Below are 15,560 nucleotides of genomic sequence, written 5' to 3' on the forward strand. Positions count from 1 at the left end.
TACTTCCCAGCCACAGCTGCATAAATTCCTAGAGAGGTGGGTTATATAATATTGTGCATGCATGAGGTATTTCACAGAAGGAATAATAATTGGCTTCTGTGAGTATACAAGTGCAAGACTAATGAGGTCAACTTTTACGGCTCATGCATGATACTGCGATATTTAATGGGATAGTAGGACAGCAGAGGCAGCAAGTGGAAGTGACTCCTATCGGCCACCGTACTTTGATATATATATAACAGATTTACCCATGCAGGCCAGAAATTGAATGGACAGCCATCACTGGCATGGTTTTATTTTTCCTGTGTACTTGGAAGAGTATAGGTATACTTGCAAAGTCTCAGTATGGCTTGCTGTGGTAGTCTCGTATTACTAGCTGTTTCCTCATTAATGTGGCTGGTATAGTATGTACGAGACTATGCATGTGGTTGAAGAAACCGTAAGTAGCATAATTAGTGAGACCATTGAAGAGTTCATTCCCAGAAAAGAGGATTTGTATGTATCAGCTTGAGCATTTCCTATGACTTGTATAGGTTGTAAAGAGTGATCAACAAAAAATCTCGAGCTCTCATGTACTGGAAATAGTGATACTTTCAAGCTATACCATTTCAACACTGATTCATCATCACCATGAAGTTGCTTCTTCTCTCCCTGGTTGTCCTCATTGGTGCAGCAGCAGCCATGCCACACTTGACTAAATATCGTGAGACTGCTCTAGAAGCTATAATCAGCAAATTACTTGGAAAAGAGGTGACGCTATAATAATAAATCAAGCAGTTACTATAAGAATTTACCTAGTTTTCTTTGAACTTCAATATCATAATTTATGCAGAATGAAGTAATGATTCAAAACACTTGTCCGAGTAATGGATACGTGCTCTATTGGACGCAAAGTTTGAAATTCATTTTCAAACCCGTTTGCAATGGTGAGATAGTCAGTGAAAATTGTTTTCGAACGGCACGACTGTAGTGCATGTAATACAATGATCATGCATACATGCATAATTATATTTTACTTGTTTGTACAGGAGCCATGGTGTGCATTGACGCCACCCAGCCACTCCCTCCTCTGTGTCCCTACTACTATGCCCCAACATTAGGGAGCTTGGGAGAATGCCAGCAGCTTAGCTGGACAGTTCAGAATAAGATCACTCAATTTGAAATCTGTAATAGTAAGTTTGCATGTTTGGGTGCATGGGTAGCTTACCATATAGTCGGTAATTTTCGGGGGGTAAAATATTCGTGGTTGAGCAATATTTAGTAACTTCGTGGATAATTATTATTTTCGTGGTTGCTGCTTGCACTGCAGGTAAAGGTAGGCAAGGTCGCTTCATTCGTGGGTAAAATATTTGTGGTCAGACCTTCAACCACGAAAACCACGAATATTTTGTCCCCCGGAAATTACCATACAGCCTGCTATACAGTATATACTAGGCAGCAGTGTATTTCTTGTTTGGTTTGCATGACGCATACTATACAGTTAGCTGTATATAGATGTGAGACTATAGCTATCCGTATATATAACCAGCATTCCTGATATAAGCTATAATTATAATTATAAGAGCTGTGCCGTATTACTAGAATATTTTGCGAGCATCAGCGAACTTTGCGATGGTTGATTATCGCAACAATAAAATCCTACTAGTAAATACACACGATCCTTGCCAGAACGCAATAGTTGGATCGCAAAGGGTCCAATTTTCTGCTGATTTGGCTCATTCGCAAAGGTTTCTCACCAGCAAAATATTCTAGTAATACGGTATATATAATTATCATGCATTATATGAGTTAATTCTACTCACTCAGGCAAGCTTTACGGTACATGTCAAAAACAATCGGCCAATGATCTCAGGAGGACAATGACAGGAGTGTGTGATGGAAACACTCAACCTGAAGTGGTACAACAAAAACCCAGAGTGTGTGAGATCAAGCCTGATGGTAGCGAAGATTGCGGTAAGTGCACATTTAATAATCTTAGCAATACGATATTTTGTAGAAATAATATATTTGTAGAAAAGTTTTAAGGGATGGCATTATATAGTATGGGGCCAAGTATTGCAAGTATGATGTATTCTACTGTGCATGTATGCCCTTGCAGGTGTGGCTCAAATTATGGACAAGGACTGTTTCTGTATCGGTGGTCGTTGCTCTGGGACATGCTAACTAGGAGTGCCTAAGAGCGAGAGAGACGTGAACTTGAACAGTAACTCAGCGACATTTTGTGGCCTAGTGCATGCAGTAATATAATTATGTAGAGTTGTGAAAAATTAGATTCAATTAAGGTAAAGATTTCGAAATAGAGATTGCAAAGCACACAAACAGCACACACACACACACACACAGTACACACACACAGTGGCTATGAGTTAGTCTTCATAGCTATTAGTCCTCTCATAATGTCAAAAGAGTTTCCATCAGGTTGCAAGCTGAGCTCGTGTCCATCCTCTCTCCTCCGCACTAGTAGGTAGCCGTACTGATCAATGCCTGTGATAACAGCCTCAGCATCACCATAGTTACCCAGCCGAACCACAGAGCCACTATAGAGCGTGTGTAAATAAGAGCGATGATATAAATGATGCATGTACATATACTCACACAAGGCTGACACATGATCAAGCTACAGGACTTGTCCTATTATTGCAGTATGTACTTGTTGAATTGCACTCTAGTACTGAGCCTAAAGGACTACAAGGTGCTTGCATTCTGAGGCTAATGGCTGCTCAGTCAATATTTGTGGTTTGTGTGCAATTCAATGTTGCAACACAGGCCAATGTAACACATAGTCTCAGCTAGGAGGGGGCTTCCCCACGAGATTGCACACTACATGAATGTATTATTGACCCACCTGTGCAACCAGTACTTGTAATAGAGCTCCTCCAGTTCATTTAGTCCAGAGCTCTCGTAACTAGTCAGCAGTGATTCCAAACTGGAGAGAGTGGCCGCTAGACAGGTCTCCACAGAGAGGGGGGAGAGGGCAGAGCCGGACGTCGCATTGTGGATGGTAATACAGTCATTGATGGACATCGTAGGGTATTTGTTGTCCACATTAACACCACAGCCTGCAGTGAGGTCACTCAATGAAACAAACAATGAAGGAAAGAGGGAGAGAATGGGATATGTAAGAAAGAGCTGAAATATCAATAGCAAAAATGTCAATGTTTTTTTATATCAACAAATTTGTGCAGAGGTCAACAGAAAATAGCTATAATAATTATAAGAGCATAATCTGAGACCTGAAATATTGATATTGCACAGTAGTTAGCTCTTACCAATGACAGTGGTATGGTGGCAGGTGTCAGGCAGTGCATAGCTGGTCACCAGGATACCACCTAGTTTGACTTGGTCCTTATAGTAGATATCGTTGGGCCACTTTATTCTTATGGGCAGATCCTGCAGAGGAAAGGAAGGAACAGCATCAGTCATCTTGTGAAAATACTGAGACACATAAATATCCCATAATTATAATACGTACATGTACACATCCAAAAGGGCACAGAAAACATACTGTTTGGAATTGATCACTCTAGATTCAAGTTACAGGGGTTCTTAAAGATAGCCACTGAAACAGGACAATGGTATTAGCCTTTGGCCATGACAAAGTTGGTTGATTTGGAGCCTTATGATTTAAGCACACAGAAAAAAGAAATCTCTAAGGCTAAAAACACTTCCTTAAAAAAAAAACAGAACAATTTCCCACCTCATATCCAGGAGATGATCTGATGCCGTGTACCACTGCCATGGCAACCAGGTGCTGGAGGAGGGGCAGTCGCTGGGCTAGTCGAGATGATGGGCGGAGTTTGAGGACAGTGGAGAACATCATAGAGCCTTTGGGAGACAACCACACGTTCCCACTGCGTCCTGTGTGTGTGTGTGTGTGTGTGTGTGTGTGGGTGGTGTGTGTGTGTGGGAGGGGGAGAGATTAGCAAAGAGTAGCAGGCATAAATCACATGCAGAGTGTTTTAACAATTCCATATTATGTAGCTAGGGGATTTGTTTTTTGTAATTTATGGCCACAATTTATAACAACACATATCAACAAAGACCCACCTTTTCCTCTCGTTTGTTGCCCTGCCACGCTGACCACACCCATATCTGTAGTGAGTGCATTACAAAACTCTATATTCCCAGTGAACAGAGTCTGAGTGGATGGTATCACAGCCGTGTAGAGAACGGTGCGGCCTAGGCTAGTCGTGTGAAGACGGTCAAAATATTCACTGAAGTTGAACGGTTGTGCCTCTAGTTGCCAACGTGCTGGTAGAGTAATTAGCGCCATCTCAGAGTGGGTGGGGAAGGGGGCGGAGTCTACAGGGGTCCCAGATTGGTAGTTATGTTCGATGAGTCGTAGTGACACTTCTCTGCCCTCCACTACACCTTGCTGAACCAGAGGAGCACAAGCAGAGACAAACTTCCAATGTTCCTAGAGAGATAATTATAGAGAGACACAACTTACAAAAGGTGTGTGGAAAAACAGCTTTTACTAGCTGCTCTGATCACATTCCACCAGCCTTGTGTTGTGACTACAAGTGGCCATTTGGAGAAGTTAATTAGAACTAAATTTGGCAAACAACCACCGAGCTCTTCAATTTTAGTAAAATATTTTTTATCAACGAAACATAGGAATTAAACTAAGATCTCATCTCATACATTAACTACAGAACAACCTCACTTTTGAAATACAAACCTTATAGAGAAAACATACACAGTGGGACCACACCATAGGCTGTGTACACACTAGTCTAGTTCAAGTGAGGTGAAAAGTAGTTGTTCACAGCACGTGTGTAACTCACGTCATCCCCTGCACAGACAAGGTAGGTGTGACTAAGGTCAGGTAGTCTCTCTCCACTGCACTCCATACTGAGCATGCCCAGTAGATGACTCAGAACCGTCGATCGTAACAGTACATCCTTCTTCAGTCTAACGAGTAGAGGCACGTCTATTTCCCCCTCAGGCAGTGGGAGGAGGTCCACGCCACACACCACCGCACACCCTCCACCACTCACACTCACAACCTCCACAGCCGACCGGGAATCGTTTGGAACATTATTACATTGGTTTGTATTCTCGCTGAAAGTTGGACTCTCAAAAAATGCAATAAATTCACGAGATAATTTCAGTTTGTCAATTGGATTGGATACTCGTTCCTGTATTACACGACTGTCACATGACTTCAAGGAAATGGCATGAAATGTTACGGCTTCTGTGACTCCGCCCACTCCAGAGTCAGGGCTAACAGCAGCTCGCTCATCGAGAGTTATGCTGACATCAGCAGTCTTGTCGGAGAGGGACTTTAAACCCAAACGTCTGTTCATTGATTCGTTTATGCTCAACAAAGCTCCGCCGTTCTCTAAATAGGACATTAACTCAGCCACCACTTTCGGAGCAAGTTCACTGAGTTCATCCTGACTGCCCCCTCCTGGGGGTACGAGTACGAGTGTACAGTTCTCCTTCCACGGTGCCCCCTGCACAACCTCGTCATAGCCCAGGGGGTAGATGGCATATCTCTCAGGGGTGAGACACGTTTCCAGTGCTTCTCTTGCTCTTATGAATTCTCGACAAGTGCTGTCCTTTGATGGGTGAAATATGAGCACGTTGGGAGGTTTGATGGGCGTCGTGGGGGGTGTCTGTTGCATGTTCAGGGGGGGTGTTGTCTGAAATGGTCGGAGATAGTTCATAGCCGCCGTGTAGAGCTGATATCGGTGCTGCGTCGATGTGATCCTTGTTGTTGGAGCTAATAGAGACCTTAGCATCGCAGGATATAGCTGCCACTGATTGCAAACATCATCAAATTAGCTGCAGCGCATGTGCCTTCTTGATCGACTGCACAAAGGTCAAAGGTCGGGGACTTCCCTGTTTATTCTCACATGCAGGGGTATTTCCCACTATACATGCTTTCAATATGTAGGGAAATCCCCACCAAGAACCAAACAACTCGCCGTCATTATTTAACTGCTAATATAAATACATCATCCCAGCACATGCTGTGATATCAGATCAAGCTAGAAGAGGTGAGTTGATCAAAGGGAGAGTGCCATGTCCTGTATGTGTATTATTGAGGTGTGAAAGAAAGTGATTCCCTGTATTTCCAATACTGGGCCACCCTACACCAAGCGATTTCTATATTTTATAACGAGGTGGCCTATACGGTCCTTATTTAGGGATTTTGCTATTACTGTAGTTACATGTAGTTGGTACGATAGCTAGTGTAACACACACACACACACACACCCACACACACACACACACACACCCACACACCCACACCCACACACACACACCTACACACACACCACCCACACACACACCTACACACACACACACCACCCTTCACATATTACATCCCTGCAGCTATCATGTCGTTCAAGGATGGTATCCCTCTCCTAAACACCTTTGATGATGATGACACTGACGACGATGACTTCACAGTCTCAACACTGCCACGAAGACGCAAGAAGATGAACAAACGTCATGTGCTATTTTGTATCGTTCTTCTGGGAGCTTTGTTCCTCATCGTAGCTCTGATAGTGGGTGTGACTGTCCCCGTGGTATTAGCCAAGCAGAACACTGATGGAGGGAACGATGGGTTTGTCACTGCTTCAGCTCCTCTTCAATCAACTCCTCTGGTTGTGTCAAGCTCAGAGATAACAAGTGTACAATCCATGGCCAGTTCTGCTGTTAAATCAATGAATGTAACCCCCAGCTCTACGTCTCTATTGATCACGGTGACCCCCAGCTCTACATCTCTATCGATTATGGTGACCCCCAGTTCTACAGCTGTATCGATGAATGTACCCCCCAGCTCTACGGCAACGTCAATTATGGTGCCCCCCAGCTCTGCAGCGTCAATTATGGTGACCCCCAGCTCTGCAGCGTCGATTATGGTGACCCCCAGCTCTGCAGCTACGTTGATTATGGTGACCCCCAGCTCTGCAGCTACGTCGATTATGGTGACCCCCAGCTCTGCAGCTACGTCGATTATGGTGACCCCCAGTTCTTCTACAGCGTCGATTATGGTAACCCCCAGCTCTGCTACCCCCTTAATGACCCCCACACCCATACCCACGCCCATGCCAAACACTAACTTCTACCAATCAAAGCTCGACACACGTGACTACCAAGTCATGACACTCGACAACCAACTCAGAGTCCTATTAATATCCGACCCTAAAAGTAACACTTCTGCCGCCTCAATGGACATTGACGCTGGATCATTCGATAATCCCATTGATACTTTGGGACTCGCACATTTCTGTGAGCACATGCTTTTCCTGGGAACAGAAAAGTATCGAACGGAAGGAGAGTATTCTCAGTACCTCACGCAGCATGGTGGCTATGACAACGCGTATACATCATCAGAGAACACCAACTATCATTTTAACATTCAGTCGGATTATCTTGAGACGGCTTTGGATATGTTTGCACAGTTTTTCGTATCTCCCCTCCTGACGGCTAGCGCTGTTGACAAGGAGAAAAATGCCGTGAATGCTGAGTATCAGAAAGATATACTTATTGATGGGTGGAGGACCTGGGAGGTTACAAAGGACGTATCGAATCCTGCACACCCGTTCCATCTGTTTGATATAGGGAGTCTGGACACACTGGGGGGAGATGATTTACATCAGAAGCTGGTGGACTTCTACAGTGGCCACTATTCCGCTAACAAGGTGCGTGTGTGTGTGCCTGTATGTGGGCGTGTGTGGGGTGGGTGTGCCTGTGTAGGTGGGCGCGTGGGCATGTGTGTGTGGGTGGGAGCGTGGGCGTGTGTGTGGTAAATGTGGTTCAGGGTACATGTACTCTGAGGTTGATAATCATTATCGGCTTCCTTGATTGATAATCATTGTAATCATTCCCCCAATCCTTACAGATGCAGCTGGTGATCTACGGGCGTGATAACCTCACCACACTATCAAATTGGACTCTGAACTCATTCTCAAATGTCCCCAATCGTAACCTCTCGCCCACCCCCCGAAACACCACCTCATTTCCACCCCCTTATAGCGGACGTATCATATACCACTACCCGGTAGCCGATTCTAATATAGTGTCAATTAGCTGGCAAGTTCCGAGTATGGAAAAGAAATATCGAAATGACATTTCAGGTTTTATCTCCCGCTATCTCGGCCAAGAGGACCTTGGGAGCATACTGTATTTACTCAAGCGTGAAGGACTAGCTACTTCTCTGAGTGCTGGAACTCAAGTAGACACCGCTACTTTCTCTCTGCTCTATGTGGATGTAGAATTGACAGATGCTGGATTGAGGGGTGTGTCTCGAGTGGTACATACCGTGCACGCGTATATCGGGTTGCTACGGGCGATGAACGAGACTGAGTTTAGAGCAAGATTTGAAGAGTACCGGATGATGAAACAGAATGTGTTTGAGTATGGAGTGAAGCCCACGCCATTCACCTATGTCAAGTGAGTCTAGAGTATCGAATATTAAAACTAAAAGTTGCAGGTCTTAGAAAGTTCTGAAACAAAACTTTGCCGGTTCCATTTTAAAAAAAAAGCGTGGGCTAAATATAAGTGGGTGCTTTTTCAGAATCAGGCCTGTTTTCGGAGGGCCATTGCATTTAGTAGCTGTTTGATAGTGCTACCTAAAATGTTTTAAAGTCGCTACCTCACACTCCACACACCCACAACACACCCACACCACACCACACCCACACCCAGGTCCCTTGCTAGCAGCATGCGAGTGGTGGATGATCCCGAGGACTTCCTCTCCAGCCCTCAACGGCTTCTCCCTAACCACACCCACTTCCTGTCCACCCTCGAGTGCATGCACCCGTCCAATGCTGTCATCCTCATAGCCTCGCAGTCTTTCAATATTAACCTCAACGTCACCAACGCCACTGGCATATCCTCTCAAGACCACGCCCCCTTGGACCAGTCAGGGTTCGAAGGTCAAATCCCATGGCCGATTGAATTGGACACATACGAACATTTCTTCAAAGTTCCGTACGCTATCGAGAATATTTCTGCTGAGTTGGCTGAATTTTGGAGCCCCATTGGAGATTTTGAGACTCTTAAACTGCCGAAGATGAATCGGTTCATTGTCGGTGATCTCGTTGTCGAGGAGAAGCCAGACAGCTCGTCCGCTGTTCCCATTGAGATATATGCGGCTGAGGGGATGTCCCTATGGTGGTTGATGGACACTGGGGACTTTCCCGAACCACGCGTCAACTTCTTGTGTGATGTACGGAGTGCAAACGCTGCGTCCAGTCCAGCATGGGAGGGTACGTTGTTATTGTAGCTATATGACCTTTGTACCCTGACATTGCGTAAAGTGTTATGATGATTATTATTATTAACACCGTTTAGTTCCGGGACGCCATAATTAACTTGAATTCCATTCATTGATTTTCTGATTTCTGAAAGCTTAGAAATAGACCTTTCAAATGAGAAAAAAAAGTTTGTTTGGTCCCATAATCCAAGGCCGAAAAATGACAAATTAGAGCCCCTACTAACTTTTGGATTAATTTTGAAAGGTCTCTTTCAGAAATAATGTTTGAAATTGGACAAACGGAACTATAGAGTTATGGCTGTTGAAAGATGTTTGACTTCTTGTATTTACAGTGTGCATGTATTGCCCACTCTCCAGCACTCAGTCTCCTGTTCACATCGGATGTTGAGGCGGAGCTAACGGCTAACTTGTACGACGCCACTGAGGTTGGATTCACCTTCGACCTCTCACCCACCCCCACTGGGATGACTTTCAGCATTAGCGGGCTCAGTAACCATGACAACATGATGACCATACTAAGGACAATGTTAGAAAGTGAGTATACGCTATAATTGATATCGTGAGTCATTCTCTCACTCTTTCCTGCCTCCACAGTGTTGCTAAGTAACAAGACGAGCGAGCTATTTGATGCCAGTAAGCAAGGAGTGATGGACTCACTCAGTAACTACAACTACACTGAGCAGCCATACAACTATGCTCGTAAATACATACAGAGGTTCGTAATAATGTACCAACAGTATTTAATGGAATTAAACTCCTTTTCTATAACGACTGTATGGGTCAGTGTCAACAATAACTGTACGGTGATAACTATAATGGACAAAAGACAAAACTTAAGGGCTATAAATTTGTGTGCTGAATTGAGGATTTAAAATAGCCACCAGTTGCCAAATATTCAGGGCACTCCCTGCATTTAATTTGTTACTAGTGAAGGTTCCTTGAGTGTCCACATAGCTTTAATCAGTACGTGCAATTAGGGACACTATGTTGCATTTTGCAGCTTTAACCATAGATGTTGGTCTTCCCACACACCCACACACCACACACACACCCACGCCACACACAGAGTGCTGATGGAGAGACCTTATTGGAAGTATTGGCAGGTGCTGGAACAAATGCAAAACCTCACACAAGCAGACGTCCAATCATTTGCCAGCTCCGAGTTGCTAAGCAACGTGTCCCTCCTCTGTCTAGCTCATGGCAACATCAACCAAACCACTGTAAGCAGTAGACACAGTGATTCATGTCAGTGTAGCGATGTGCCCACATTGGTCAGTGGTCGTTGGTACTATAACCACCTCTAGACAAAAATAATCACCTCCTTAAGGCCTATATATAGCTTACCGGTTATGTCCATGTTTAAGCTAAAAAGCAATATAAATGTATGTGGAATTGATTTTGCACGAGGATTGACAATAGCCACCACTGGGCAAATCACTGTTATATAATTTTTTTCGTGATACGTAAAGTACTTATAATGTCTATTTTATGTACAGGCTCTGAGCTACGAGGCTGTACTAGAGCAGTGGCTGGCTGGTCGGCTCACTGGAGGAGGTGTGGTCGGGTCATTCCAACGCTCCAGGGTACAGTTGGAGATGGGGGCGAGCTACGGGGTATCCATGGCAACACTGAACCCCGAGGATTCTAACTCTGTCGTGCATATCATATACCAGGTGAGCCTGTTCTCATACGGCATTGTGTTTTGACCATTAGTCTCGTAATTAATGGTTGCATGAGGTATCTACATGTGTGTATAGTATCTCAAAGCTTGAGGGGTAGTTGATACTGACACTATTACACATAGACACTTGCATAGCACATGATCTCCATCCCATTTCATTGGCTAACTGGAGCGAGCAATTCTTTGTATCCTGCAAATACACTCAAGTGGGATCTAACATTCCCAAAGTGTAACTACTATTAAATTGAGCAACATAACACATAACATGTTTCCCCCTATGTGTGTTTCCTGTGTAGATTGGTTCCGTGTGTACACTGACGGGAGGCCGGTGTGATCGTGCATCACTATACAACAAGCTCTACCTACTCCTGCTCAGTCAGATGATTGGGGTACGGAGGTTTTAAATTATTGAACATCTTTTATTTATGTTAATCCCCTGTACAGAGTGAGTGCTTCAATGTGCTGCGGACTGAGCAGCAACTCGGCTATGTGGTGTTCTGCTTCTCAAGAGAGAATTATGGAACAGGTACCCCACACTCACACACACACACACCCCCACACCCACACACACCCCCACACACATACACCCACACACACAGGCTCATTCCAAGTGCTCATACAGAGCCAAGCCTACAATGCGAGCGTGGTCTACGACCGTATCAACAACTTCCTGTTTGACTACCACAACTCAACCCTTAGCTCTCCATCATTCAACGAAACATTTATCGAACAACTATCCGTCCTACGCTCCACCCTGGAGGAGAGAGACCTCACACTGGGGGATCGCTCCAATCGCCTGTGGGCACAAGTCAACTCAGGGCAACAACAGTTCACGTATAACCAAGAGTTGGTCGATATTATCAATGAAGGAAGTGACGAATTGAATGCTCAAAGTATGATAGACTTCTATGAGGACCACATCCTGAAGGCACAGAAGTTGGTGACTGCCCTGAATGGACATGGACAGGACTTCCCGCTACCCAGTGACCTCATAGCCATTGACTACTCTCAGTTGAACCAAACCTCGAACAGCTTTCCTGTTCAGTAGATTTTTGTGATCAATAACTTTATGAGACCATTAATGTTTAATTTGTGATTTCTGTTTTCGTATGATGGAATTAATTATGCCGTGTTTTGTACCAAATTATAAGCAAAAAGAATGTATGATTATGACATAAATATTATAAAATTATATAGGTATTAAAAACGAAATTGTCAGAACCAAGGTTAAATTGAATTCTTAAGTCAAAGTTTAGTACAAGAAGAGTACTAGACTGATAGCCATGACAACCATCCCTGCGATCAGGAACCCGTTAACCAGGGGACCCCCCGTGGTGTCAAATCTCCGTGCTGTGGGAAGTAATTCTTTGATTGATATGAACACCATCATGCCTGAGATGAGACCGAATGCTATCCCATAGACAAGTGGACCAAATACATTCTTGAGCACCAGCCAACCGAGCAGAGCTCCTGTGTGGGTGTGTGGGGGGGGGTTAGTGTGTGTGTGGGAGGGTGTGGGGTTAGTGTGTGGGTGGGAGGGTGTGGGGCTAGTGTGTGGGAGGGTGTGGGGTTAGTGTGTGGGTGGGTGGGGAGGTTAGGAATAAAAGCAGTTGATTTGATCTCAAATAAAATAATGCTAGGTCGCCAACTCTGATATAAAAGCGAAAACTCGGCCTGGGAACGAGGCTAGATAATAATATCAGTTGCTACAATGTTAAAGGAGGAATTGAGCTGCTTAACAATAGTGATAAATACATGTACTGTAACTATAAAGGTGATTGCTCAATAACTATGAGGTGTTGAACAACTGTCAAGGTTAGGGTTTTTCTGTTTCTGCGTCTGCTATCGAGTATGGAAGGTGTATGGCGGGAGCTTCACCCACTCATCACCTCCTGTGTCTCTCACTCCCCTCAGGACAGACCCTCCATGGACACTGTGCTACACCACATCAAACAATTGGACTCTGAGCCTTGAGGACATTTAGTGTCATTTCTGTACGTGTGTTATGTTTCTATTTTTCGCCATTAATTTCTATTATGTTTTAGTTTATTTGTTGTGTGAAATAATTTATTGTAGTAAAGAATAGACTTTTGTGTGTCAACATAATTTTACAGCATGCATATCTATAATACACATGTCAGTTGAGGGGAAGAGCATTATTCAACAATAATAATCATGTACAAGAATACTAGAAACTGTTCCTCTGTATTTATGAATGCAATGTGTGGGCGTTGTATAAACATGCAATTCGGGGGCGGGGCTAGTGGTTGCAAGATGGCGAAAACTAGAAGTATTAATGCCCATTATGGTGTCTTGTTTGGTGGAGTGAAATGGAACAGCTCTCCCGTTACCTTCCATTGGAAAAAGGGAGAGAATGTTAAGCTAACAGAGTGGAGCACAGTAGCCACTAGAAATGAGAGCTACGGCTATGATATAGTGTTCACCAGTGAGCCAATGATTGCCGGGGAGATGCTCAAGGTCACTATGACAAAGAAGGATAAATATTGGCACGGGTATGATGGAATGGTGAGAGCTCATTTGGTGTGTGCAATGCTTGACTGTTCATCACAGTAAACTATAATCATAATACAATATGCATTCACCCTGTGCATTGCTTTTACCATTATTTTATATGGAGTGAATTTATAAAGCAACGATTAGATTGATTAGAGCACAACATAACTACTCTACTAGGCTACCTAATGCAACTTTTAGCCTTGAAACCAATGTGCCTTCGAAGATCGCCTACAAGTTTCAACTATTAATCCACTGTCTCATTAGCAGTTAAAAGAGTCCATGAAAGTGTCTAGTTCGCTCAAACAGTTCATTTTTGTGTCCACACACACACACACACAAACACACACCAATCACTCTACCCCTGTTGCACACACACGGGGTAATTATAAACTTATTCATGATAACTTTGATAGAATATTGGCTTCACTGAAGAGAACCCAGAGGACTTGACTCTGACGATGACGACACAGTTACAATATTTGGACAGGCAAGAGGAGCACAAGCATTTACTGTGTACTAGGGCCACTTCTCTCCATTACAAGGACAAGAAACTCTGTGCTCTGGGTTTCGACACTCATGATTTTGGAGAGGGTGATTCCTTAGGAATGTTGCTGACGCTGGAGAATGAGGTCCACTGGTTTGTGAATGATGTGTGGAGAGGGTCTGTACGTGTGAACCTGTTAACACCTATGTGGGGGGCCGTGGACGTGTATGGACGATGTAAACAAGTCAAGGCAGAGATTTGCACTGGTAAGCTAGGGTCCAGATACAACCCTGACTCAGAGAGGAGGCTAAGAGAGATGGGACTAGTACAGGATGCAAGACCGAGAATACAGTCATCGTTTGCAAGAATGCGACGAGGGATTGGATCAACTAAGTCACGAAATGATGTCACTAAAACAGTCTCAACCCCACTTGTGGAAGATAGTCAACTTCAGCAACAACTAACAAGAGCTAATGAACAGCTCACACAATCACGCTCAGACAATCAAGAGCTCCGACGAGAGGTGGCAGAAAAAGGCGGAGAAAACACTCGACTACAACAACAACTAACAGACATGTTGAGACGATATCAACAGCTCAGAGGACAAGTGGACGTCCTCCAACGAAAAATGACCTCTCTCTCAGCCACCAATCGTAGCAGCCACCCTCAGGAGGTGGAGTTCTGGCAGGTGTCTCCAGAGGAGGTGTCTATTAGAGAGGACAAGATTCTTGGCCGAGGGGCCTGGGGCTACGTTGCCAAGGGAACCTTTAGAGGAACAACGGTGGCCGTCAAACAGGTATATACTGAAATCCTACGACAGACTACGGTGGATCGAATTCGTCGTGAGATTCGCACCATGGCTCAGATCCGCCACCCCAACCTTGTCCTTTTTGTTGCTGCTGTCCTCAACGAACAAACAGGTCCCATGATTGTCACCGAGCTCCTGGATACCTCTCTACGTTCTGCCTACCAGGACAATCGTGTTGGTCCCAACAAGCGAAGGATCTTTGGAGACATCTCCTCAGCTCTGGTTTATCTCCACCGACAGAGAGAACCCATCATCCACAGAGATGTGAGCTCTGCTAATGTCCTCCTTCTCTCTCTACCCAACAACAAATGGCTTGCCAAACTGTCTGACTTTGGATCAGCCAACCTAGCTCGAGATGCCACTACTCCTGGAGAAGGTGCTATCCTGTACACTGCCCCTGAGGCATTTCCTCAATCTCCGTACTCCCCACAACCACCACCACAACAGACGACAAAGATTGATGTGTACAGTTTTGGAGTGCTTGCTTGTGAAGTGGTGACTCGAACATATCCGAAATCTGAACTGTTTGTTCGTCTGCTATGGAGTATAAAAGGTGTATGGCGGGAGCTCCACCCACTCATCACCTCCTGTGTCTCTCACTCCCCTCAGGACAGACCCTCCATGGACACTGTGCTACACCACATCAAACAATTGGACTCGGAGCCTTAGGACATTTAGTGTCATTTCTATATATAATCTTATTATGTATAATATGATGTGTCTATTTTCCATTGATAAAGTACTGGACCTCCAAGACTAGCGATATATAGTGACATGCATTGATAAGTATAATTAATTAAACTGAATTATTTTTGTGTAAAATAATTGTAGT

General features: G+C 44.3%; 4 protein-coding genes across 4 annotated transcripts; 3 read left to right on the plus strand and 1 right to left on the minus strand.

The window, feature by feature from the left end:
- The first annotated feature begins 470 nt into the window (after positions 1-470).
- Positions 471-2,301, plus strand: LOC135333206 (uncharacterized). The gene is made up of 5 exons (XM_064528123.1): positions 471-750; positions 833-926; positions 1,029-1,172; positions 1,807-1,953; positions 2,099-2,301. Exons 1-5 carry the CDS (start codon positions 631-633, stop codon positions 2,161-2,163), a joined length of 570 nt encoding a protein of 189 aa, XP_064384193.1. The 5' UTR covers positions 471-630; the 3' UTR covers positions 2,164-2,301.
- LOC135333196 (biotin--protein ligase-like) lies at positions 2,273-5,844 on the minus strand. The gene is made up of 6 exons (XM_064528104.1): positions 4,788-5,844; positions 4,048-4,417; positions 3,698-3,858; positions 3,270-3,390; positions 2,846-3,059; positions 2,273-2,537 (listed from the first exon to the last, which is right to left on the minus strand). Exons 1-6 carry the CDS (start codon positions 5,745-5,747, stop codon positions 2,360-2,362), a joined length of 2,004 nt encoding a protein of 667 aa, XP_064384174.1. The 5' UTR covers positions 5,748-5,844; the 3' UTR covers positions 2,273-2,359.
- Positions 5,845-5,859: 15 nt separating this feature from the next.
- On the plus strand, positions 5,860-12,098 carry LOC135333195 (uncharacterized). Its single transcript, XM_064528103.1, has 11 exons — positions 5,860-6,005; positions 6,346-7,661; positions 7,862-8,412; positions 8,668-9,230; positions 9,596-9,772; positions 9,833-9,953; positions 10,305-10,458; positions 10,735-10,911; positions 11,216-11,308; positions 11,364-11,445; positions 11,519-12,098. The coding sequence occupies exons 2-11, from the start codon at positions 6,351-6,353 to the stop codon at positions 11,965-11,967; spliced, it is 3,678 nt and encodes a 1,225-aa protein (XP_064384173.1). The 5' UTR covers positions 5,860-6,005; positions 6,346-6,350; the 3' UTR covers positions 11,968-12,098.
- A 1,082-nt stretch (positions 12,099-13,180) lies between these two features.
- On the plus strand, positions 13,181-15,539 carry LOC135333197 (probable serine/threonine-protein kinase DDB_G0271682). Its single transcript, XM_064528105.1, has 2 exons — positions 13,181-13,445; positions 13,850-15,539. Exons 1-2 carry the CDS (start codon positions 13,194-13,196, stop codon positions 15,395-15,397), a joined length of 1,800 nt encoding a protein of 599 aa, XP_064384175.1. The 5' UTR covers positions 13,181-13,193; the 3' UTR covers positions 15,398-15,539.
- Positions 15,540-15,560: the final 21 nt, after the last annotated feature.

This window comes from Halichondria panicea, chromosome 3, assembly GCF_963675165.1.
Source record: "Halichondria panicea chromosome 3, odHalPani1.1, whole genome shotgun sequence".
Lineage (NCBI taxonomy): Eukaryota > Metazoa > Porifera > Demospongiae > Suberitida > Halichondriidae > Halichondria > Halichondria panicea.

What these genes read in the sequence shown, in the direction of transcription:
- LOC135333206 (XM_064528123.1), top strand. Translation starts at nt 631, where the DNA reads ATGAAGTTGCTTCTTCTCTCCCTGGTTGTCCTCATTGGTGCAGCAGCA. An exon ending in TCAATTTGAAATCTGTAATA is followed by an intron (nt 1,173 to 1,806) that starts GTAAGTTTGCAT and finishes CTACTCACTCAG; the next exon opens with GCAAGCTTTACGGTACATGT. An exon ending in TGATGGTAGCGAAGATTGCG is followed by an intron (nt 1,954 to 2,098) that starts GTAAGTGCACAT and finishes ATGCCCTTGCAG; the next exon opens with GTGTGGCTCAAATTATGGAC.
- LOC135333197 (XM_064528105.1), top strand. Translation starts at nt 13,194, where the DNA reads ATGGCGAAAACTAGAAGTATTAATGCCCATTATGGTGTCTTGTTTGGT. An exon ending in GGCACGGGTATGATGGAATG is followed by an intron (nt 13,446 to 13,849) that starts GTGAGAGCTCAT and finishes TAACTTTGATAG; the next exon opens with AATATTGGCTTCACTGAAGA.
- LOC135333196 (XM_064528104.1), bottom strand. Translation starts at nt 5,747, where the DNA reads ATGCTAAGGTCTCTATTAGCTCCAACAACAAGGATCACATCGACGCAG. An exon ending in GCAACAAACGAGAGGAAAAG is followed by an intron (nt 3,859 to 4,047) that starts GTGGGTCTTTGT and finishes ACACACACACAG; the next exon opens with GACGCAGTGGGAACGTGTGG. An exon ending in GATCATCTCCTGGATATGAG is followed by an intron (nt 3,391 to 3,697) that starts GTGGGAAATTGT and finishes TTTCCTCTGCAG; the next exon opens with GATCTGCCCATAAGAATAAA.
- LOC135333195 (XM_064528103.1), top strand. Translation starts at nt 6,351, where the DNA reads ATGTCGTTCAAGGATGGTATCCCTCTCCTAAACACCTTTGATGATGAT. An exon ending in GCTCGTAAATACATACAGAG is followed by an intron (nt 9,954 to 10,304) that starts GTTCGTAATAAT and finishes CGCCACACACAG; the next exon opens with AGTGCTGATGGAGAGACCTT. An exon ending in TGCTCAGTCAGATGATTGGG is followed by an intron (nt 11,309 to 11,363) that starts GTACGGAGGTTT and finishes TCCCCTGTACAG; the next exon opens with AGTGAGTGCTTCAATGTGCT.